Here is a 26,838-nt window from a genome sequence, read left to right as displayed (position 1 = left end):
GAGTTGTGCAGCCCAATTATTGTGGTACTGTATACAGTAGCTTTCACACTACTGAAAGTTAAGTGGTCCACAGTGCTGTACTGAGACACAAATGATCTTGGGGTCACTCAAAACCTTTCAAAGAATACTGTAGTGTGTCAAAATGTCAATCAGACAATGCAAGACAGAAAACTTGACTTTTTGGACAGAAACAACACCGCTGAGTCAAGGACTGCTCTAGTTACTGTAAGTTCATAGCATTCCAACATTTTGCCATTGGCTTCATTCTTACTGCTTAGTGATCCATTTTTTACATTTATCTATGACTGAAATGACCTTTTTATCTGCCACATTTGTTCGTGTTAACCTCTTACACGTCATGTTTCTAGTAGAGGCCCATAGTTTTTTTTCCATACCATAAAGGGCAGACTATCAAGGGAAACCTTTGCATGGTCATTATTTCAAATATAACTTCCAGGAAATAGCAGAACACACACGCACGCACGCACACACACACACACACACACACGTGTGCGCGCGCACGCACACACACACACACAGGCATGGGGCAAGACACCTACATGCAGGCACAGACCTACAGGCATACAGATCTTCCCCATACAAAGCTGGCTGTCACGCTATAGCTAAGATGTATTATTTGACAGATTGATATCAAGGGAGCTTGGTGACAACAGCAGGCTCACCAGCTCAGCCCTGAGGTGCAATATCAGTCTGGCTGAAATGTAATTGTTTCAGGACCAGTTTTTATTTCAATGTAATTTCCACATTGGAGGTCCTCTCTCCTCTCCTCTCCTCTCCTCTCCTCTCCTCTCCTCTCCTCTCCTCTCCTCTCCTCTCCTCTCCTCTCCTCTCCTCTCCTCTCCTCTCCTCTCCTCTCCTCTCCTCTCCCCTCCCGTGCCTTTACCCCCCCTCGCTTCTCTTGTTCCTGCCTCTCTGTGTTCACCTTCTTCTTTCACCTAACCTGTCCTTTCTCTCTCTCTCTCTCGTCTCCCTCTCTCCCACACACCTCTCCACATCGCCCCTGTTCCCTGGCTCTGTATTCTCCCTTTGTTTTGGTCTTTTAACTCATGCTCATTTCACGTCTGGTTCTCTCTGATCTCAGTCCAATGCCCAGCCCATGAGGTACGCTTCGACTCCACGGGGGTGATCCTGAGTCCAGGCTATCCTGACAGCTATCCCAACCTGCAGATGTGCTCCTGGCTCATTAACGTGGAAAAGGGATACAACATCACTCTGCACTTTGAACTCTTCCAGACAGAGAAAGAGTTTGACATCCTGGAAATATTTGACGGTCAGTTCAAAAGGGGATCTCATCTCATAAGCAATGTTTTTTTTTCCTTCCATTTATCAAAATGTTATTTATACATGCAGCTACACAACAAACCTGTGAGAGCATTTAACTCTGAGTTACTGAGTTACAATTACAAATTCATAAATGTACACTGAGGATTTTACTGAGTCTTTAAGTTAGTTATTGAAACATACTTGTTTTGATGTGAGATTCAATGATCTCTGATTGAAACTGATATCCAATGTTCAGCATGCACTGGTCTTTTCGGCCAAACATGCGATTGTCATTTTATAGATGTGCCACTACAAAATGTCACTGACATTTACGGTGCGTTTGTTCTCATCACCTCTTTGCTAATTAATTCTGCACAGATAATTGTACCGTGCCTAATAGCCTATCTCTCTCCATAACGTGCCTATCTCTCTCCATGGCGTGCTATATTCCTGTATTTACATTCTCTGTTCATCTGTGTATGCAGTCATTATCAGTGCATTCGTTCTGTGGCTAAATGAATTTCCTTGTGTGTGTGTGTGTGTGTGTGTGTGTGTGTGTGTGTGTGTGTGTGTGTGTGTGTGTGTGTGTGTGTGTGTGTGTGTGTGTGTGTGTGTGTGTGTGCACACGTGTGTGCACGTGTGTGCATGTGCGCATGCAGGTCCCACCATCTATAGCCAGAACCTGGCCTCTCTGAGTGGAGACCTTGAGACCCCCTTCAGCCTGACGACCACTGGCCACCAGCTCCTCCTGCGCTGGTCCTCCGACCACGGCACCAACCAGCCTGGCTTCCACATCAGATACGTGGGTGAGTATCAAAGTATGTATCCTGCTCGTAATTATACTATCTTTATTATCTTATTGATAATGGATAACTGTTCTAATTGTGTCTTTATGAACTCTTCAAAAAAGTCAACATGAAATCACATGCAATCACATAGCATAATCACATTATGCCATCACATGGCATAATTTAGGTATCTAACCACTTGCGTCCCTATTCTGGGGGGGCGAGCGCTCCGTGAAAATAGCAAATCTTTAAGCTCACAACGCGCCACGTTGCAATACTTTGTGTACTTGTAGATCAGCCATATTACACAAACAAATGGAAGACAAATAAAATGTAATTTGATCTGCGTTTGCTATAACCACTCGGACCATTCAGTTTAATTAATCCAGAACACAAGCAATTGCTGTAATTTAAAGTTCTCTATAACCAGCAACGTGTGAGTGATAATTCTGTGTATTAAATATAATTGTATTCCAAGGCAACGTCGGACTGCCTCTTCGCTCTTCCATGGACTTGCACTGGACATAACGGCTTGTGTTTGCTCTTAAAGGCAATGGCTAACGGGTAGCGTAGGTGTTTTAGGGATAAGGCTGGTGTTGGAAGTTAGCAGCTTGGCCAAGGGAACGCCCCTTGCGCCATGCTAAATCCCCAAATGGTGGGTATAGCGACTTAGGGACCCAAATCTATTTGCCAAAAATAGCCAAGCGCACGACATGTTGTGCGCTTGTAGAGCTGCTGTTTTGGGCGAATGTTCCCCCCAGAATAGGGATGCTGGGGGTTCAAGTGGTTACTCATTTTGTCAGGAAAACTACTTCAGATTTGATTGACTGGAATAGGAATGTCTTTTCCTATTAAATCATCGCTGTCTCCCAGTAATTTGAAGGAAAGTACAACAGTGATTGTCGAGCAATACGGCCTTCTGTCAGGCCGTCTGCGTCCAATCGGCTATGCAGTGGCTGTGTTCCGAAAATCAAATTAGCGTTTTTCTTTTGGTGTTTGATAGGCAGTAAGATGCGGGAAAGTAAGGGCTGTGGAACAAATAACTGGAGGATGAACCCATATTTGCATGTGTAAAGCAAATTGAATAATATGTGTGTGTGCCCATAGGCCACAGTGGAATGATGATAATGTGATTTTGAGTAGTGCCTGGACTGTGTTGCACACTGGCTGCTAAATAGATGTGACATTCCTCAGGCCTTCCTCCTCATTAGTGCATAAATCTGTGTGTATTAAAGCACATAGCGTGGCTGTAAATAACTGTTCGCACCTTCTTTTTAGCTGTACTTTCTTTGCCTTAGTATTACCATTAAAAATATTATTATTCTCCTTCTCACTCCTCATCGCCTTCTTTTTTTTTTAATGATTGATCCCCTATCCACCTTCTCCCGCGCCCATCTTCCTCATCCATTCCCCATCCCCTCCCCCCACCATTCCCACCTATTCTCTTCATCTCTTCATCTCTCTTCTTCTCTTCATCCAGACTATACACCATTATGCTATATCTATATGATAACTATAATTAATCACATACTGTAACTACCAGTAAGACGCCCTATAGGGCGAGGTCGCGCATATGGGTGCGTGCACATGGGCGCGTGCACATGGCTGCTTGGGCATGTATACCCTTCTACTGAGCTTTTCGAGTCATCACTGTGATGTCAGAACAGGTCAGCTATATCCATATATGGAGTCTGTGCGGTCAGAGGTATTTACCAGCTCCAATATATGAGGATCTAGATGATGATCCAGTCGTCTTCATTTATGGATATCCAGGGTTTGATGAGGTCAGTGTCGTGATCTTCATATATGGAGATCCAGATGATGATAGTCAGCAGTCTTGATTTGCAAATGAATTCTGTCTTGGCCATATACAGTATGGAGCATCCATATATGGGCATTGCACATCGACATTCGCATTGACATGAGGACAGGGATCTCCATATATGGGCATAAAAGGGACAAGGGCAGAATTAATTTGCAATTGTGACTTGTGTCGCATCAACCACACTGGTTAGACTGACGCAATATGTCCATATATGGGCATTCCCAGATATGGGCTTAATATTGATGGGCATAAAATGGATTCTATTGTATGGGCATTCCCAGATATGGGCTTAATATTGATGGGCATAAAATGGATTCTATTGTATGGGCATTCCCAGATATGGGCTTAATATTGATGGGCATAAAAGGGATTCTATTAGTGTGGTTATGGATATCCAGGTGATGATAGTGAACAGTCTTGATTTGAAAATGTCTTGGCCATATGGAGCGTCCATATATGGGCATTGCCAAATATGGGCTTAATAAGTTAATATTGATGACATCAGGGATGTCCATATATGATTGCCAGAACAGTTGATATTGTTGATCTAAATATGATTAGTATTTTTTGTGGATTGTGAGCATCTGATTTTGTCACATTTGCTATTGTTTGATTGTCTTGATCATGTCTTTTTTTTAATTATTGTTTTGTCTAATTGTGTTTATATATTGCATTATTGTCATTGAGGGCGAGATGGTGCATCTGGTTTAGTATCCCTCTCTCCTCCTTTTCTTCCCTCCATCTCTCCATAGCCATGTACTGCAGCACCCCGGACTCTCCGCAGCACGGCTTTGTGGTGAGTCAGACCGGCGGGCATCTCAACAGCGTGGTGCGCTGGGCATGCGACCGGGGCTACAAGCTGATTGGAAAGGGCATGGCTGTCTGCAAGAAGACCACCTATGGCTACTACACCTGGGACGCGTCGGTGCCGGCATGTCAGGGTGAGCTGAGCTGCACTGATGATCATTTACTGTATTTCCTTCTCCTGTTCCACCCAGTCTGCCCTTCGTCTGGCCACTGCCTCAGAGGCTCCAGCAGTGCTGTAGAGTAACTGCATTTACTCAAGTGCACTTTTTAGGTACTTTACTTTAATGGCTGGCTTACTTCCATTTTTTTTTTTGTTCTTTTACTTCTGCTCCACTACATCTCAGAGACAAATATTATACTTTATTATACTTACACTACAATTATTTGTAAACTTCAGTTACTAGTTACTTTGTAGATTTTGATTATTATTACAAAACATACATTAACCACTTCAGCCCTACATTTCGGCCAATTTAAAATGGCCGACCTACAAGCTCACAATGCATTGTGAACTAAGATCTGCTTTTTTCTTTCTTTTTTTAAATGGGACATTCTGCATAATGAGTTCTTGACTGATTGATAGATTTTTCTTTATTAAAGTGTCATGCTTCCAAGGAAGCCCAGCCCATATGGACATTTCATTTGACATAAATAATTCACCAACAACAGTACTTTCTACATTAATTTTGGTACTATACTGTAAGTACATTTTATATCAATACATGCATTTTCCCACCACCGAGGCCCGGTGCTGCAGACAGTCAGATGTCTCTACCCGAGACCTCTCCTCTGTGTTGTTAGCAGCTGATCTGAATGCAGGCTGATGGTGAGACGATGCCATGTCAGGTGGAACGGAAACACAAATCAATCCCCCCTTCTTCTGTCAATTTCCACTCCCTCTAATTACTTTGGCTAACTCACCGTTAGCATTCGGTGTCTGTGCGGCTGTTCTGTTTCACTCAACTAATTGGGTTCTTTGTTGCATGAACACGTGTGTGTGTGTGTGTGTGTGTGTGTGTGTGTGTGTGTGTGTGTGTGTGTGTGTGTGTGTGTGTGTGTGTGTGTGTGTGTGTGTGTGTGTGTGTGTGTGTGTGCACGTGCACACACACTCAACACCTACGGTAGCAATGTCACCTGTTGAACACACCACTGTGTTTTTCATTACGTTTACCAGGCTCGAGTCGAAACATTGTTAAATCATTTAAAATACATCAGTTTTGTGATTCGTTGAGCTTGATTTGCAAATTGGATGCTGCTGAAATAGCCCCAAGAGGACCATGCCCCAGTCAGACAGAATTTCAAAAGCCTAAGCTTCAAAGTAAATGGGCGATATCCAAAAATGTAATAAAAGATTATCCTGATACAATCATGCAATATTATCGTCAAAATGTTTTTTTCTTGATGATGATTGATAGTGATATGATAGTAATTGATTGATTATCTAATTATTATCCAAATCACCTAAATCTATTATTGCTTTTTACTTAGGTGTAGCCAAACGTGTACTGTATTAACACTTTTCTGTGAATTATGTGTAATTACAAGAATTTGTCATTTGGAAAAACCATGGCAATGTTTCATGTTATTGAATATTCAATGTTATTGAATTTGGCCCAAACCCGTAAGTTACTGTATTGTTCATTTAGACACTATATGACTGTAAACATAAGCAATCCACTGTTCTCTCAACATTCCTCAAAATAAGACCTGAGGCCAATTCTACAAATGCCTTCTAAATCAGTTGTTCTCACACTTTCATGTGCTTATATTAAGTCAATATCTGGGAAGCTCACAGTGTGGCACGAAGTGTAGATATTTTTGAATAGCCAGCGCTAAAATCTAAAATGACAAGGATTCCCGGTATTAATGTTAAGCCCGATTCATTCTTCGAACAACGAAACACACCGGAAAACTCACACGACGCATTGCAAGCGTCAACCTAGATAAGGTGTTACAGAATACAGTACATCTCACTTTGCATGGAATAACTATCCAACATACTGTACTGTGCAGGTTTTGCGCTGACTTGTTATGCAACAGGGTCTAAAAGCTCATTCATGCTCCATCATCAGATGGGCGGGCGGTCTCAGAACTTTCTTTGGATGTTATTGCACCCCTAGATGTTCTGACTGTCCAAACTATAGTTCTAACAGTGTGGCTGGTCAGAAGTTGGGTGGGCGTGATATATTGATTTTTGTTTCTGCATTCAACCCGGCTTCATTCTGCCAGCAGTGAATAGCAGGCGATAGCTTGAAAGAGACAGGCTGTACTACTACTACTACTCTCTAGTGACCATGCATAAACAACCTGTCGCAATAAATGGCAAAACATCCGCCTACCTCTGTGACAAATTGCCCACAGCGAGTTGGAACGATATCCAGGTATTAAATCCATTGCGCAGTCACTCGAGAGGACAGAGCAAGCTGCCACAGCTGCGATTCATTGATCAAATTACTAAGTGGGTGGGGTCTTGCTTTCAGAACACAGAAAAGTTCGGAGTATGATGGATAATTGTCAGTTTTTTCGGACAAGGCCATTCCGAAAAAAGGTTAGACGTTTGAAGCATGTAGACTTCTGGGGGGTTAGTTGTCACGTGAACACAGGTGTTGGCCTCCAGTAATTACATTCAATGAAAAACAAAACGCAAAAGTTTAAACTCAAAGTTCAAACTTTTTGTTCAAAATGTTGTATTGTATTCATTAATGGGCACTAGTGGGCATTAATGGGCATTAACGGCAAAGTTTGGCACATTACTCCTCCCACAGTTTTTGCGGCATTCACTCAAGCCATGTGTGCTTCCATTTTGCTAAGATTTCTTGAATAGATTAATTTATATTGATTTATTAGTGAATTCAATTTTCCCATTGACATAAGTCAGCTGTCACATGTCACACATTAGGAAAAAGATACATACTTACGGTGTTGTTGTATGCAACAGTGTGTAATTATCCATTACTTAAAGTACATTTATATTTTATTCACATCATGTGGTGCTAGTCATATCTGTCTGTCATATCTCCAAGGCTGCCAGCTCTTCCCCTGCCCTCATGACTGCAACTCCCACTATCTTTATCTACCCTAGACAACAAAAATGAGAAAGGTGTATGGACACATATAGCCCTAATATGGCTGGTATTTCATGCATTGCAAGTATTCCATACAGCCATAAAACATTCAATTCAATTTATTGGACGGATTCACCTCCATAGCATTCTAATTTGTCGCTCTCTGTGCGTGCTCACTCTGTAAAAAAATGCTTTGACTCAGGGTTAGCTCTTGTCATATAGTATAAAACCCTTTGAAAGTTTTGCTAGAAAACTTGTCTTTAGTAAAATATCTACATTTTTCCACAAGATTCACAGCACTACATTGTCTGTCCGTGAAGCGATAGGATAGCATTCACTGCAGCACCAAACACATACAGTACATAAACTTGCCTCATTGAACGCGTATCGTTAGCCTTGTTAGTCCTATTTTTAAGGTTTTAAGGAAAGAAGAAATTAAAAATGAAAATCTGCCTAAGACGCCGTCTAAACGAAGACGAATTTAGATGAATCCGCATAAGCTCTTAATCGTTTATACCTTTCTGCCACACAGAGCCGGCATCTTGTGTGCCTGAATACGCACATCTTTGAAGCCAGCTCCCAGAGTGAATACATCTGAAAACGGCGCCGGTGCGTCTCCATGTGTACAGCCCAATGCGCATAATTCCTGAAACTATCACGTTGCAGCACAACCTCTCCCTTAACCTGCATGCACCGACTTAACTTATTCCACAGTTTGTGGGCCAGAAGGGCGAATTGACTAGGACGAGTTTTTGTCCTGGGGTTTTTAGCGAGGGTTCTGTCAGCATCCCTGTGTTACCTGACCTGAGTGAACAGGTGGGGTTGTAGGGGCCTGACCTACCAAGTCATCTAGGTGACTTAAGCAATCAGTGGCAAAAATAAATAAAAATGTCCAAGAGTCGGGAGTCATAAACTAATGATAGTACGGAGGATTGAGACCAGATTTTGGGTGAATCGTTCACTTTTTCATACAAGCGTGAAAATTGGTACACTTGTACAGTTTGGGGCCCTGAACAATTTCAGATATGGAGCCATCGCAAAAACGCCCCCTGGTGGCCATGGCGGCCATTTTACTTTCCACCATTACCCGTTAATGTATTTTACATCATAACTCCTGAACCAAACATGATAATACAGAATAGATGATGTCTACACCTATGTTTTGATGGTCAAGGATTACAATAATACCATGTACAACATCATAAACTGTTCAAAAGAACAGTTAATGGCCAATTTGGTGATGTTGTGTGGTAGTCCAATGGTTTTCTCCGAATTCTTTTCACCTTTTCATAAAAGTATGAAACTTGGTACACTTGTACACTTTGGGGCATTGAACATTTTCAGATATGGAGCCATCGCAAAAACGCCCCCTGGTGGCCATGGCAGCCATTTTACTTTCCGCCATTAACAATTAATGTATTTTACATCATAACTCCTGAACCAAACATGATAATACAGAATAGGTGATGTCTACACCTATGTTTTGATGGTCAAGGATTTCATTGGTATCATTAACAACATCACAACCTCTTCAGGTGAATAGTTAATGGTCAATTCAGTGATGTTGTGAGGTAGTCCGCTGGTTTTGTCAGACAATTTTTGACTTTTTCATAAAAGTATGAAACTTGGTACAGTTTGGGACCCTGAACATTGTCAGATATGGAGCCATTGCAAAAAAAAACCCTGGTGGCCATGGCAGCCATTTTAATTGCCACCATTACCAGATAATGTATTTTGCATCTTATCTCTTGAACCATACATGATAATACAGAATATGTGATGTCTACACCTATGTTTTGATGGTCAAGGATACCATTGATAATGTGTACAACATCATAAACTGTCCAGCTGAATAGTTAATAGTCAATTCAGTGATTTGCGTCTGTTGTATACATGTTGAGTTTTAGAAATGTAAACCCTTGCCCCTGATAATACAGTGAGAGCAGAGCAATATTCAATATTAAATAATGTATCACAGACAAAGGTTTATTTCAAAGATTCTATTTCAGAAATAGTTTTTTTTTGTTATAACATAAAGGTTTCATTGTCTTGTTCAAATAGATTTCTGAAGCACATCATTATATACCATGTTTTTCGCTAGTATTGATTGCATGTTTCATTCATGCATGTTTTTTGTTTGACTGATTGATTGATTGATAGTTGTCGTCGTTGACAATCATGCTAACCATTGTCAAAGAAACGTGAAAAACAGAGCCCTTGCTGTTTGGTAAGTCTGTTCTTGAGAGATTACGTTGTTGATGACAATGAATTTCTTCTTCCATCTTCACTGCCTCCTTCACAGCCTCCTCCACATTGACACAATGCTGTACACTACCTTTGCATTTTTTGCCTGGCAGCCTTTCTTGCAGCCACAACTCAAGAGCTCAAGGAGGGATAGGCTTGCCTGTGGAAGAATTGACCACAATGGTCTCCAATCACGTGGGTTCGTCCAACCCCAGTCTGTTGGAGATTTCATAGCTGATGCCACCTCAAATGCTTGTCCCCAACAGTGTTCTCCTTGGTACACTGCACCTCTGAGGTGCATGGAAATGAAATGATCTGGAATTAGTTTTGGAGCCTTTGACAGAGCCATGTTGCATTTGTCAGGAGTGGACCCAAGCAATCCCATGTCTGTAGTTTTTTACAGTCCCAAATGCCACCCAGCAAGCTCGTCTTGAGTTATTCACTAAAATAGGAAGAGGGATGGAGAAAATACTCCCCAAATTAGGATGCATTGGTGCAGCACCTCAAAAGAGCAGTGTAAGAGGGACACTGTTGGGGACAAGCATTTGAGGTGGCACCAGATATGCCATCTCCAACGGACTGGGTTTGGACAAACCCACTTGATTGGAAACCATTGTGGTCAAATTCTTTAATAGGCAAGCCAATCTCTCCTTCAGCTCTTAAGTTGTGGCTGCAAGAAAGGCTGCCAGGGGCATTACAAATGCAAACAAGCCTCCTAATAGTGCACAGCATTGTGCCAATGATGTGGAGGAGGTTGTGAAGGAGACAGTGAAGATTGAAGAATAGATTCATCGTCATCAATCAATCAACCAATCAATCAATCAGTCAAAAAATGCATGAAACATGAAAACAATACTAGCAAAAACATGAAATATATGTGCTTAAGAAATACATTTGAACAAGACAATGAAACCAAATGTATGCAACAAACGCAAAATGTTGTGATTTCCTTCTCACATCACTGAATTCATCATTAACTATTCAGCTGGACAGTTTATAATGTTGTACACATCACATATTCTGTATTATCAAGCATGGGTCAGAAGATAAGACGCAAAATACATTATCTGGTAATGGCGGATATTAAAATGGCCACTAGGGGGTGTTTTTTGTGATGGCTCCATATCTGACATTGTTCAGGGTCCCAATGTACAAGTGTACCAAGTTTCATACTTTTATGAAAACGTGAACAATGTTCATACAAAACCAGCAGACTACCTCACAACATCACCAAATTGACCATTAACTATTCACCTGAACAGTTTATGATTATGTACATGATATCAATGTAATCCTTGACCATCAAAACATAGGTGTAGACATCACCTATTCTGTATTATCATGTTTGGTTCAGGAGTTATGAGGTAAAATACATTAATTGTTAATGGCGGAAAGTAAAATGGCTGCCATGGCCACCAGGGGGCGTTTTTGCGATGGCTCCATATCTGAAAATGTTCTGGGCCCCAAAGTGTACAAGTGTACCAAGTTTCATACTTTTATGAAAAGGTGAAAAGAATTCTGTCAAATATTCGGACAAAACCATTGGACTACCACACAACATCACCAAATTGGCCATTAACTATTCTTCTGAACAGTTTATGATGTTGTACATGGTATTATTGTAATCCTTGACCATCAAAACATAGGTGTAGACATCATCTATTCTGTATTATCATGCTTGGTTCAGGAGTTATGATGCAAAATACATCAATTGTTAATGGCGGAAAGTAAAATGGCTGCCATGGCCACCAGGGGGCGTTTTAGCGATGGCTCCATATCTGAAAATGTTCAGGGCCCCAAACTGTACAAGTGTACCAAATTTCACGCTTGTATGAAAAAGTGAACGATTTTCGTCTCAATCCTACGGACTATGATGCCTTGTCTCACTTGGGCAAAGCTTTGAATTTCCCATTAAGACTGCTCACTGATGAGCAAGGCTTTAATTTGTTGATATAGAGATTTAATTAAGTACATTTTCCATGCCTTATGTTAGATATTATGTACAGTTTGCCTCTGTACATAACAGTTTGCCTCTGTTCGTCCCACAGTCTTTGTTAAAAAGAAATAATAATCTTACAATAAATGCGAGACTTCTCGTGTGTGTGTCTGCGTGTGTGTGTGTGTGTGTGTATGTAATCCGCGTATCTCGAGAACCGGTCATCCCACCGGCTTCAGATTCGGCACTCGCGTTTCCCGCCGTGGCACGGAGTGCAATGCAGGGCCTCGACCCGACCCGGCGCGCGGTTTTCCCGAACCGGCGCGAAACGTTCGGAATCTCCTTATGTGGTGCTGATTGTTGACATCAGGCTGTTCCGGAGGAAATCAGCGCAAGCTCTGACTCATTGTGACATCACTTCATAAAAGGCTCTGACATCACGTACGCCACATGAGTCAACAAAGAATCGATGTGAGTGTGTATGTATGTGTGTAATCCGCGTATCTCGAGAACCGTTCGTCCCACATCTATCTATAAATGCGAGAAGTCTCTGCGTGCGTGTGTGTGTGTTTGTAATCCGCGTATCTCGAGAACCGTTCGTCCCACCGGCTTCAGATTCGGCACGCGCGTTCCCCGCCGCGGCACGGAGTGCAGTGCCGGGTCTCGACCCGACCCGACGCGCGGTTTTCCCAAACCGGCGCGAAACGTTCGGAATCTCCTTATGCGGGGTTGATTGTTGACATCAGGCTGTTTCTGAGGAAATCGGCGAAAGCTCTGACTCATTGTGACATCACTTCATAAAAGGCTCTGACATCACGTACGCCACATGAGTCAACAAAAAATCTCTGTGAGTGTGTATGTATGTAGGTAATCCACGTATCTCGAGAACCGTTCGTCCCACGGGCACGCGCGTTCTCCATATGGGCATATCACTTCATAAAAGGCTCTGACATCACGTACGCCACATGAGTCAACAAAAAATCTCTTTGAGTGTGTATGTATGTAGGTAATCCACGTATCTCGAGAACCGTTCGTCCCACGGGCACGCGCGTTCTCCATATGGGCATAAAATGAATGCCCCCATATGAGAACCGTTCGTCCCACGGGCACGCGCGTTCCGTCCCACGGGCACGCGCGTTCTCCATATATGGGCATAAAATGAATGCCCCCATATATGGGCATAAAATGGATAAAGGGACACAGACAGACAGATTCAGAGATCTCCGAGAACCGTTCGTCCCACGGGCACGCGCGTTCCGTCCCACGGGCACGCGCGTTCTCCATATATGGGCATAAAATGAATGCCCCCATATATGGCCACGGCACGGAGTGCAGTGCCGGGTCTCGACCCGACCCGACGCGCGGTTTTCCCAAACCGGCGCGAAACGTTCGGAATCTCCTTATGCGGGGTTGATTGTTGACATCAGGCTGTTTCTGAGGAAATCGGCGAAAGCTCTGACTCATTGTGACATCACTTCATAAAAGGCTCTGACATCACGTACGCCACATGAGTCAACAAAAAATCTCTGTGAGTGTGTATGTATGTAGGTAATCCACGTATCTCGAGAACCGTTCGTCCCACGGGCACGCGCGTTCTCCATATGGGCATAAAATGAATGCCCCCATATGAGAACCGTTCGTCCCACGGGCACGCGCGTTCCGTCCCACGGGCACGCGCGTTCTCCATATATGGGCATAAAATGAATGCCCCCATATATGGGCATAAAATGGATAAAGGGACACAGACAGACAGATTCAGAGATCTCCGAGAACCGTTCGTCCCACCCCACGGGCACGCGCGTTCCGTCCCACGGGCACGCGCGTTCTCCATATATGGGCATAAAATGAATGCCCCCATATATGGGCATAAAATGGATAAAGGGACACAGACAGACAGATTCAGAGATCTCCATATATGGGCGTGAAATGGACGCAAATAGACAGATATCTCCATATATGGGCATATATGGGCAGACGTACGCCACATGAGTCAACAAAAAATCTCTGTGAGTGTGTATGTATGTAGGTAATCCGCGTATCTCGAGAACCGTTCGTCCCACGGGCACGCGCGTTCTCCATATATGGGCATAAAATGAATGCCCCCATATGAGAACCGTTCGTCCCACGGGCACGCGCGTTCTCCATATATGGGCATAAAATGAATGCCCCCATATATGGGCATAAAATGGATAAAGGGACACAGACAGACAGATTCAGAGATCTCATACGGCATAAAGGGACACAGACAGACACACAGACAGACGGATACAGAGATCTCCATAAATGGGCATAAAATGGACGCAAATGGCATATATGGGCATAAAATTTACGCAGAATCACAAAGATCTCCATATACGGGCATAAAGGGACACAGACAGACAGATTCAGAGATCTCCATATATGGGCGTGAAATGGACGCAAATAGACAGATATCTCCATATATGGGCATATATGGGCATAAAATGGACCCAGAACTATATCTGCAGTGATCTCCATATATGGACATAAAATGGACGCTGACAGACAGACAGATAACAGATATCTCCATATATGGGCATAAATGGACACAGGCAAACAGATGGTCAAAACGGGTCCTATGACAACAGGTATAATGGGGTTTGCATTAAAGGGCGGGGCATTCATTCCCTATTTACGTTGTTCCGAGTTGGCCAGGTCGCCGACTAGACGAGCTTCTAGTGCTTCAAATTCGGCAGGCGCGTTCTCTGCCGTAGCAGGGAGTGCAGCGCCCGGCCTCGACCCGACCCGACCCGATATGCGATTTTCCGGCAACGGCGCAAAAGGTTCGGATTCTCTGTATGCGCTGATGTCCAGAGTAGGCTGGCCCCCGACTAGACAATTGGCCGCCCGAAGGGCAGAGATCTCCATATATGGGCATAAAAGGGACACAGACAGACAGATACAGAGATCTCCGTAATATTGGCATAAAATGGACGCGGACAGACAGATCATCTCCATATATGGGCATGATATCTCCATATATGGGCATAAAAGGGACACAGACAGACAGATACAGAGATCTCCATATATGGGCATAAAATTAACGCAGACAGACAGATCATCTCCATAAATGGACACAGACAGACAGATACAGGGATCTCCATATATGAGCATAAAATGGACGCAGACAGACAGGTATCTCCATATATGGGCATAAATGCAGGCAAACAGATGGTCAAAACGGGTCTTATGACAACAGGTACTGTAAAATGGGGTTTGCATTAAAGGGCGGGGCATTCATTGCCTATTTACATCGTTCCCGAGTAGGCCAGGTTGCCGACTAGACGTTTAGGCGGCCGAGCTTCTAGTAATAATAATAGAGGAAAACACACTTTCAAAATTAAGAAAGGATTTCAAAGACTATAGACAATTAGACTATTTATAAGTCAGTGTACGTATTCATGAATATTTTGTATTAAACCAAATACTTAAACCAAAATACATTTTTTTTATCTTCCACTATTCTTCACCTTCAAAATATTTTCCTCTGAGTATTAATCCCCACTTCTCTCTTTCCAGAGTGCTTGTTGTGACTGACAGTTATGAGTTTTGCACCACAGTGCTATTCATGAATGAATGAGGCTTGATTGACCAAAACAACAAGCAAGTGTATGAGATAACAGTGATTTAAAAGGGTGTGTGTGTGTGTGTGTGGGGGGGGGGGGGGGGGGTTGGTTCCACTGTAGGTGGATATCTACTTATGATTTTTCACAGTGTGAAGCGATCGCTGCTGCTGTGCTTTATTTTGTGTGTTTGCATAGCTATTCCCGTTTCAAGTGGGCCAACAGATGTTTATTCCCCAATTCTCTCCTTTTGGCTCAGACTGCAACTGTCTCCAATCAGTTTGACTACTCTGTCTGCTAGGAAAAGTGTCTGTGCTTGCACTAGGCTAGCCTTATTTCACACGTGAAATACACATGTGAGACCATATAACATGCTAACTTATTCATATATGTATTTCAATGTGTAATGCTTGAAGAACATAGTATTGCCGTTAATATTGACATTTTAGGTTAATATGCAGATGTGCTATAAGATCATGCATCAATGCATGTGACTATGTGTCTTTATTTAGTTGCTCACACGCGTGCGTGTTTGTCTGTGTGTGTGTGTGTGTGTGTGTGTGTGTGTGTGTGTGTGTGTGTGTGTGTGTGTGTGTGTGTGTGTGTGTGTGTGTGTGTGTGTGTGTGTCATCGTCTTTGTGCTGCCTCCAGCTGTGTCATGCGGCGTCCCCGTAGCGCCCGTGCACGGAGGTGTGCTGGCTGCTGATTACTCCGTTGGCACGCGCCTGACCTACTTCTGCAACAGCGGCTACCGGCTCTCCTCCAAGGAGCTGACGACAACAGTCTGCCAACCGGATGGCACCTGGAGCAACCACAACAAGATCCCCCGCTGTACCGGTGAGCTGAGGCGCCCAGTGGACGGGAAAAGGGAGGAGAGACAGTGGAGAGTGCGAGAGGGCTGGAAGATGATATGAATGAAAGAAGAGAGCGGTCACATGAGGCAGTATTCCGGTGGAGGGAAGGAGGGGGGGGGGGGGGGGGGGGGGGGGACTCGAGGAGAAGAACTGTTGTGTTAATGCGATGATGGGGAAGAGAAGTTTCTCTCCCACTTTACACAGTGAAATTCTCAGTGTTCCGCCATTTAATCCCATTACGGGTTCATTTGGTTACTTTTGCACACTGTAAAATTTACAAATGGATGAATTAAAACTGAGGATTTTGCTGTGTATAAAATACAGGTAAGGAATCACAGGAAGGATATTTTGTTTTTCAGTATTTATGTGCTGTACAAATAAGAAATTAAGGGGGTTTATTTAGTCACTCACTCATACAGGTACACGCAGCTAAATGTTGGAGGGACATGTTCTGCAGACAATGCAGATAATTATAAAAGAATATATGGGCATGATATCCCTCACGCAGAGCAGTCAGTCCTGACGTAGTAGCTGGCCGGTGCTATTTTGTCATAATCATCACCAAAGTATCGGATTTCTGCTGTAACATTTTGAGCAGCTGCTAAGGATTCTGACAGATTGAAATGCATTTTTCCCCTAATTGTTACCTTTTTTCTTCATTCAGGGCTCTATAGCCGCTGAGAAAGAAAATATGTATTAATTAATTTACAAAAGGTATAGTTTTACAGTGCCTTGTTTCCATTGTGGTCTAGTGTCTTGTATCAATTAATCAAGACATATGTTATTTGATTTGATTTCAGATTCAGGTTTTTAGTGTATCTGTTGGAACCAGTATTTAAAATTCACATTGTTGAATTATTAAACATAAGATTGAACATTAATGTTTTTTGACTTTAATGTACAATGTTTTGACTGAGCTATTAATGTATGTGTTTAGATCGACAAAAACAGTGTATTGTCAAAAGAAGGCACAAAGGCACATTATAAGAAACAAAAAATGGAAGAAGCTGTTACAGTTAAATGAGCCACAGCTGAGAACATGACATTGTGCCCTATTCTTCTCTCTCAGTAATGGTGTGTCCCAGTCTCAGCTCCTTCTCTCTGGACCATGGCAAATGGAGAATAGTCAATGGCTCACATTATGAGTATGGAACCAAGATCATCTTTACCTGCAATCCTGGATACTACCGTGTTGGACCTGCCCACATCCAGTGCCTGGCCAATGGGGTGTGGAGCTGGAGAAATGAGAGGCCTCGGTGCAGAAGTGAGTAAATGGCTTCTTCATGTCTAGTCAATGGGCCAAAAATGCCAACCGCCGGCATGATACCAACATGTAACTTATCTCCTAATGAGCCATTTATATTATTCCTAGGTGTGTTTTGGGCATTACATTAATCAAACCAATCAGAGTGTCGACTGCCATCACCTTTAAGAACAGGTTGCGAAGCGAAATGGCGGAGACAGTGGTGGAAAAAGTACTCAAAATATTTACTTAAGTAAAAGTATCAATAATGCAATATAGAGAATATAGAATATAGATTCTGTGATTCAAAATGTACTTGAGTTAAAGTATGAAAGTGTTGGCATCAAAATGTACTCATAGTACCAAAAGTAAAATTACAAAATATTTAAAAATAGCAGATCTACAAGCTCACAAAGCGTCGCATTGTGACGTCTATTTTCAAATAGCCTAGGAATAAAATAGGGCTAAAGTGGTTTATGTATGTTTTATAATATTATGATTTACATCTGCAAAGTAATTAGTTTTCAAATAAACGTAGTGGAGTAAAAGTACAATATTTGGAACCGAGATATAGGGGAGTAGAAGTCAAAGTACTGGAAATTGGAAATACTCTTGTAAAGTACAAATACCTCAAAATTGTACTTAAGTAAATGTACCTAGTTACTTTACACCACTGGGCGGAGAGCAGAAACATTGGCTCACATCTGCGCATAGACATTTTTGGCTGGACCACAACAGTAGGCCTTACACATTTAGTACTCTAACTCACTGACTGACTGACTGACTGACTGACTGACTGACTGACTGACTGACTGACCGACTGGGTCTGTCAGTCATATACTGAGTGATGAAGTTACCCTATTGGTCAACTGCTTGGCCTAACAATGTGCCATTCACAGAGCAATTATCCTATGGAATTCTATGGAATGTAGAAGTGATATCTTTGTTAGCCGGTTGGCCTAACAACACATGATATAGGCTATGGGATGTAGTCTAGCCTAATGCGGTTGACTTGCTGCCTTGGCATGCCATACGTGTTGTGCTGTCATTTTAGTCTGTCTGGCCTTAACTACTACGATACTGCTTGCTGCAGTAGACGGTCAGAAAATAACGTTGGTTGCCATGCCTAAGTGAGGCACATAAAAGAGGATTTACTGAGTTGTGCAAGTCCCACTGTGTAACAAGCTTCCAAAGTTTGTTGCTGTGTGACGACAGTTGGGCAGTGTACAATAAAAAATAACCAGAAATGCAGTGAAATCGGGTAGCAACCTGCATTGCTTGTCATAATTAAATCAACGCAATGGAAGATTTCTACAAGACATTCAAAATGTAGCAAAATGTAGCAAGTCTGTCACATTTTAGGGGAGAACTAATGGAGGATATTGGTAAGTCCCCATATCCCCAACCACAGACATAAAGTATATCAATAAACACGCTCCTTGGCCTGTGTGTGACACCACTCACCGGTGTCACCTTCAATACCAATGTGAGAAATGGATCTGGAGCAACATGCGACCTATTGTATCTTACAAGACCTAATCATTAGCTAATCACACTACACATTTACAGTACAGTACAATAATTCTGATGTTATATACACTTAATATACATATACAGAAGTCTTTTTATCAAAGACAAATTAGTGTGGTCTAATTGTTTTGTGCTTATTGCTGTTTAGCTTATTTGTTTTTTCTTGTTTTTCTCCAGTCTGGTGCACTAACTTTAGTACCTTAGGTATTGTTTGTACTTCTCCCAAAACACTGAAACGTAATCCAAAGCAACGTTTAGGGGTTCATGTAAAATGTTGTCCGAATAGGAGGAACTTTACATTAGATTGCTTAAACCTCCAAATCCCTAGACAAAATTCCAAGGATAGTGTTCTTCTGTATACTCAGTGGTACGTACATAAAATATAGCTACAGGCAGGCGAACACCCCATTTTGTTGAGTACAGTACGTACATGAATGCACAGTGCCGTATAGTGCATACACAAGTAGAATTTTATTCTATCAGACAATATTGTCTGATAGAATAAAATTGAATATGAGATCCAACCAAATCTACCTGCCTCAATACGAAACAAGTAAATAAAGAGAACAAAAGCAATAAGCAATATTGAAATAGACTGCTAGCATAGATGTACTCCAAAATCCACTTGATTATCAGCATTAAACAAACATATCATTTTGCATACACAGCTCAAGACATCTGTTGATTTAGGATAGTAGAAAAAGCCTCCTATTTTATGCTGCCATGGGAACTGTTCTTTGAAAGGCATACAAGCGGAATAGTGTCTGAAATGGTGAAAGGAAAATCCAGCCGGTGCGATGAAAGATGTCGGGACAAAGGCAAACACCATCATTATCCTCCAGTGAAATAGTACAGGTCACTCTTTTATCGCATTAAGGTCAGTGAGATGGGGTACATGACTCTGCTCTCCCACTCTCATTGACTGTATGAGTATGACAACTAACTTGTCTTTCCTCCTTCCTCTCTGTTCTCTTCTTATTCTTTCACTCATTCTCTGTCTCTCCCTCTTATTCTCCCTGCTTCTTTCCCTCTTCTGCATCATCCTGTATCAGTCATTTCATGTGGAGACGTGCCTACTCCTCCAAATGGGAAGAAGATTGGGACCCAGACCACATTCGGAGCTTCTGCCATTTTCAGCTGCAGTCTTGGCTATGTTTTGACCGGCTCCACTGTCAGGGAGTGTCTCCTGTCCGGCCTCTGGAGTGGGATGGAGACTCAGTGCCTGGGTAAAGCAGGGTCTAAACATTTCCTTTACCTGTTAGGACAGCTATGGCCTGGATCAAGTGACACTATACATCTGTTCAGAAATAGTCCTGAGTGTCCTTTCAAAATCCTATAAGCCCTTATTAAACCCAGTTACGGTAGGTGAAGGGAGAGTCTAATTACTTCCGTTACTAGTCATGCATGGCCAAAGACCACTTTTGGAAGAAAGGAGACAATGCATATATCTATTGTGTTCTAGCGGCATTTCACATTTCCCTTAAGGCAAGCACATGTTGGAGTACTTGAGCCCTCTTAAAGAGCTTCCGATGCTAAGGCTAAAAATGTACAAATTCAAGCACTTCTTGTACAACTGTCTTAGCTCACTTGCAGCAGGGTACGCTACTGTATGGCCTCTTATTCAGTTTTTCCAAAATGTTAAAGATGAGAGCGCAGCCATTGTGTCGGGACTGGCCTGAAACCGTCAAATGTCTGCCAAGCTTTACCAGCATGATTCCCTCTGCTGTGACAGATCGGATCCATAAACAAGCAAAAGCAGTGCGGCTAAGCACAGCTCAGCTCAGCTCAGTACGGTGAAAGATAGGCCAAAAAGTAAGAAGGATGGAGAAATGTGTCAGTATTGTTGGAGCCGGATGCAGTCGCAAAAGATGATGGCCTCCCTGGCAGGTACATTAGTCCATTTCTCAACCCCTTTGGCGCCTGCACTCCCAGCTCAGCACAAGATTGGTTCAGTTCATTAAAAGAAAGACACCACTCTCTTGTCTGGTGATATGACAGCCAGGGTTAACATAGCTGGGGACCTCTCGGCATAGTAGCCTACTTCAGCACAATCGTCACAGGATCTGGCTGCCCTCAACTGGAGTGTGATAATAAAATCCTCGGCTGAATTTCGAGTTGCATGAGTGAATTAGGGAAATAAGATTCGCCGTCTATGGTTTTTAAGTGGAGGTGGAAATCTCAGCAAGATTCCTCCTCTCTTAAGGGGATTCATTGTAGCTGAAAGTAATATGATTATGTGCAGGAGTGTATCGTACAGATTTTGAGGTATTTTGCTGCGTCTTCTCCAGATAAGAGAGAGGATTATCAGAGTTATCACTACAAGTTGGTTTGGGCAAATAATAGGTTAATAATCCAGAAATGATTCAACTGAACTGCCAGCTTATTTTGTTTTTATAGCATTTTCTACTTTCAAGAATTATGATTTATATATTATATTTTGTTGTTAGAATAGAACACCCTTTTGCAGCAGTAGTCATCATACAAGTGTACCATTGTTTCGCTTCTGCATCTAGCTTCCATTTGTCACAGTTAGTATTTACAGGTTATTCATTCTCAAATGATGTCAAGAAGAATGGGAGAGGTATTGTTATAAAAGACTTTGGCAATGATTGATAATAGATATTTATCATTTTAAATGTAAAGGCAGATAAACCGCTGCACACAGTTGCATGACGGGTACTGCATATGCAGCAGAGATGATGTATATGTAATATTATGCATTATCATTCTGCGTGATATAGCTGCTATAAAAGTGATGTGTTAAGATAACAATGGTTTTGTAAATTGCATTTAATGTAAATTAAATGCTTTCCCCCTTCACATGCTCTTGTTATGGTGGCCAGGTCTTCTTTGTGGAAGCTATTTATTATCTTGGTAGGAATATAAAGGTTAAACAAATTTAAATTAAAAGTATTTTTGCTCTCTCTGTCCTTTTTCTCTTTACTGCAGCTGGTCACTGTGGCGTTCCAGAGCATATAGTTAATGGGCAGGTGATTGGGGAGAACTTTGGCTACAGAGATACGGTTGTTTACCAGTGCAACCCTGGCTTCAGGCTCATTGGGTCCTCAGTACGCATCTGCCAGCAGGACCACAACTGGTCTGGACAACTCCCAGCATGTATCGGTAAGTGCTTTAATACGGCTTCTCTTCCATGGCTGATTGAGTGCAAGAGAGGCTTGATAAGAGAGAAGGGAAGATTGTTAGAGACTGAGAGAGAAATAAAGAGAGAGCGACTGAGAGAGGGAGAGATGTGTTTGTGTATGTGTTTGTGTGATTGCTGTGCAGGCGTAGAATAGAATGAGAAATAGAGAGAGTGCTTGTGGATAGATTGAAAACTGACAGGGGAGATCTGTGTCTGTGTGTGTGTGTGTGTGTGTGTGTGTGTGTGTGTGTGTGTGTGTGTGTGTGTGTGTGTGTGTGTGTGTGTGTGTGTGTGTGTGTGTGTGTGAGAGCGAGAGGGTGAGAGAGATCAAGAGCCAACTTTACAATACCTGTTTACAAGTGCCAACCCTGTCTGCACTCTGAATTTGTTGTTGTTGATGTGCTGTTGCAATAAAACATTGGCATCTTATACTACTACACAACCAGTGTGACGCCACATGATTATAATGTTACATTCCATTAGTGAAGCTCATAAATTATTTAAGGAGACCTACCTGTAGAAGTTTTGGATATCATTTTTGTTTATGGAAAAAAGGTAACAGTATTATGCGTTATACTTTCTAAACCAACCGTCTTATTTAAAAGCATCTTGCTCCAAAGCCACTTGGAATTCCTCTGGATGGGCATGCTGACCCATAGTGCTTATACAGGGCATGCTCGTATGCGTGCAATGTTCAATATCATGTTCACCTATTGACATATTAGATGTGTCATTTAGCCTTTCCCTATTGAGATCAACCCTGTCTTTATGTGTAATTCCCATGGTGCTCTATAAGGTTAATGATATGATAATTAAATTCATATGATAAGTGTCACTTTACGTCAACTATTGATTAATTGTATCGAATTCTCCGCCTCTTGCACGCTCCACATCTCGCCTCCCTCTCTCATACACATACTCTCTCTCCCTCTCTCTCTCCCATGCCTCTCTTCTCTGACCCTCTCACTCCTCTTCCTGCCTCTTGCCTTGGTTCACTCATGTCACCCCCAGCTGTTACATGTGGCCACCCAGGTAGCCCCATCTACGGTCGCACAACAGGAGATGGCTTCAACTACAATGATGTGGTGCATTTTGCCTGCAACAAAGGCTACACCCTGGAGGGCCCCTCCACAGCCCAGTGTCAGGCCAGTCGCCAGTGGAGCCAGCAGCCACCAACATGTAGAGGTATTGTCCACTCTGTTACAGTATGGTCATCCTTTCTGTCTATTACATGTTAGGCGCTATACGATGACCGGGGTAAAATATTGCTTACCAACCCTGTCAGACTGTGGGATTTGACTGCAGGGTCGGTTGAACAACGTACTCGGTCACTCACCAGGATAGTGCTTTGGCACCTGTCAGACTGCATGGTTGTGGCCCAAACTTTCTGACATTGTCATAACGTCGTCAAAGCCTAGAACTCCATGGATCGACGCGCAGTCAGCCATGCTTGACGTTCACAATGAGGGACTTTGCCCACATCGTGAACATTTAATCTGGGATGGCCTTAATCATAAAGTCTGTAGACACCTTTACAGATAGAATGGATTGACAGAGCACTTCCTGCAGTGTTATTATTATTCAAGAACCACCAGCAAGGATGAGCACATGAATCAGGAGCCAGCACCATGTGTGATTTAATGATCACTCATCAATCATCACGACCAATACTCAATGTTCAGCAATACTATTAGAAAGGTGCAAGGTTTCTTTACTTTGAAATCTTGTGTATGGGGCGGTGCCTGCTGGCCTACTGGTCCAGGCACATACTACTTAGGCATTGCCACATAGGCATGGATGCCTGGCAGCGTCGCCGGTTCGATTCCCGATCCGGACGACCTTTGCCACGTGTCACTCCTCATCTCTCCCCCCCTTTTCCTGTCAGTCTACTGTCCTATCAATAAAGGCATAAAAGCCCCAAATAAAAACAAATCTTTAAATCTTGTGTATGGGTACAGGAGTATATTATGTAAATTTGTTTACCAACACCCAAATGTGATGATTCAGAGACACAAGATTACTCTGGAGACAAAGTTGCCAGATCGACACAAATTTATATTATTCCAGTGTTGTATCTATGTGATGGGAATTGCACGTCTACTAAACAAAAATACTGTGACAGCCTAAAATTACGAAATAAATATTTGTATTAAAAGGTCAAATTAAAAACACTTAGATTGAACATTTTCCCATACACTTGTAAGCGTCCCTCTTCATCCAATAGACAGTATAGACACGACTGTACATGACATCAGTTTTTAAAGTCAATGAAACCAGTCATCAAATTAGCCATGGATAGTCAATTATCCTAATGCGCATGTGAGCTGAATACTTATATGACATAATACAGGATCCTTTGTGGATGTTCTTCTTACACAAGTCATACCAAGTCGGCAAACCCAACAGTCTGTCAAGGTCCAGGCACTTTGAGTTATTAATTTGACTCTGATCACTATGCCACATAGAATGCACTGAGGGTCATTCAGCACAGATAGATTCTCAAGTGGCACTCAAATCATAACATGGCAGGCAGATGTCGTTCCTCAGGGTACAGTAGCATACTTCTGATAGGGGGGAAGGGACCTTCTCTGCCCCTGAGTAAAGACATGTGGCCTATTCAGATCTGTAATGACCACTCAAGCTATCGCTACTTTTAAGGCACAAGACATGTGCACACAATTGGATCAGTGTAATATGAATTAATTAATACAGACATTGAGAACAGTGTTAGAACGCTACAATAATGTGTAATGTGGGTCGAGTTCAGAATTATGTTAAGTAACATTATTTTGTTTTGTTTCTCAACTTCTCAGATATTGTTTCAGCAATAATAGTAATAATAATAATCGTAAACATAAAGACACCACTAATGGGAATAGTAAAAAAAGGGTGTGCACTATGTTGTATGTATGGTGTACAGTATGTTTCACAGCCTCCCGAGAATATTTACATTTCAATGAGAAGCTTTCTGTGTTCGTCGTGATTCCGTGGCCAATGGCCATGCAGGATAACAGCCATTGGTATACTGAAGTGCCGTTTCAACTCTTCAGCATGTACTGCTCTTTTCCTGACATTTGCCAGCAAATGCATTTTTTCCACAGGTTTCTTTCCGTTTTGCCTTTAAATGTTTGATGGAGAATGGAGCATATTTTTTGCAGAAACTCGCAAATGGAAACAAACCCCTCGATTCCCATTGAAAAGCAGAATCCACCTTCATAGGTAGACTTAAACTTCGAAGTCAGAGAAGGTCATAAAAATAGGAAAAATAGAGTAAGAAGTCATGACGTCACTCGCTCATCCCCCGGTTTGTGGAATTAATTTCTCTGCGATATTGTCGGGGAGGTGGCTCTGTATGGTTTATGGTAGTCAGTCACTAATATTTCATACAGTCTGTTTGGTGAAAATGTAACTAATTCAGCGACAGTAACCTAATCTACTGTCTTGCCAATGGCAGGACGTGTGAGGTTTTGAAATGGCACATCTGTAGGTAGCTGCCAACAAGCAGAGTTATGGCCCAGCCAGAGCTAGAACAAATTGAAATGGCTTTTTCCTTGTGCTTTACGAGTACTCAAGATTCATCAACTAGAATAACCACAAGAAATCAGTATAGCTCGCAGATGTAAAATGACAGCTCTGGAATCTTCCGCCGGTTAATACAGTTAACATTACGCCACAGAATGAGAAAAAAATTGTCAAATGTGTGTGGTGTATTAATGTATGAAGAACATTTAGATTGGAATGTGAATTATCAACACTTTTCAAAATCTATTCTATTCTCGGTATTCCTGACCATAGGGAATTGAGTGGGAGCAGGAAGAGCAAGGTTCAGTCGTTGAGTTGAATTGTAAACAAACAATGGCAAAGAATATATAGATAATAGATATTCACTTTATATATTAACATATTTCTTGCACATTTCCTCACATTTGCATTTTTTATTTGAACCTGACAGCTTTTGTAATGGATCATTAGGTTTTGATGTAGATGATTGAATGTCTATGTTTGTTTCCAGCATCGGTGCATTGAGTGTCAATAACATGATGCTTAACATAGCAATGGGACACAGCTGTCTCCCTGTAGGTACTGTAGAATAATCGGATGCACACAAAGATCAGGTCATATCGAAATGTCTATTATTAACTCTCAATTGAACATGCTGACAGACATTATGCAAATGAGAAACCATAATCAGAGGAAGAAAAGACCATGCTGCTTCAAGGAAAGACAAGTCAGATCCCCAGTTGTGATATTTGGAGAGAATTTAATTATACAGATGATTGCCACATGACTGTTACTTATTGTCACTTGTTTTGTGGCCCCAGAGAATTCACACTGGGGTAGAGGTCTTTTGAAAATGGCTATAGAGGGGGGCAATTAAACTTACTGAATACACCTGAACAAATTGCAGTGCACAAATTAAAAAACACCATATTATCTTGCATGTCTAAGCATTGCATCATGTGCTGCTGTGATAAGGCAACTGGTGATAACTGTTGTTATGATAGGGTCCATGACAATTATTAAAATAAAACGAAACAA

General features: G+C 42.1%; 1 protein-coding gene across 1 annotated transcript in view; it reads left to right on the top strand.

Annotated features, from left to right (window-relative positions):
• The window catches only part of LOC308309097 (CUB and sushi domain-containing protein 3-like), a gene marked incomplete at both ends in the record, with an annotated part of 377,797 nt that overhangs the window by 279,093 nt on the left and 71,866 nt on the right, over positions 1-26,838 (top strand). Inside the window, 8 exons of the mRNA XM_080754567.1 lie at positions 1,103-1,291; positions 1,944-2,102; positions 4,650-4,838; positions 16,182-16,367; positions 17,454-17,648; positions 20,210-20,383; positions 22,107-22,280; positions 23,311-23,484. Coding sequence (XP_080610693.1) covers positions 1,103-1,291; positions 1,944-2,102; positions 4,650-4,838; positions 16,182-16,367; positions 17,454-17,648; positions 20,210-20,383; positions 22,107-22,280; positions 23,311-23,484 — 1,440 coding nt within the window. The remainder of the gene's footprint in view (positions 1-1,102; positions 1,292-1,943; positions 2,103-4,649; positions 4,839-16,181; positions 16,368-17,453; positions 17,649-20,209; positions 20,384-22,106; positions 22,281-23,310; positions 23,485-26,838) is intronic.

This window comes from Nannobrachium achirus, assembly GCF_963921795.1.
Source record: "Nannobrachium achirus genome assembly, chromosome: 2".
Lineage (NCBI taxonomy): Eukaryota > Metazoa > Chordata > Actinopteri > Myctophiformes > Myctophidae > Nannobrachium > Nannobrachium achirus.
The sequence above is the reverse complement of the archived record's forward strand: the minus strand, read 5'-3'. Positions and strand labels throughout refer to the sequence as shown.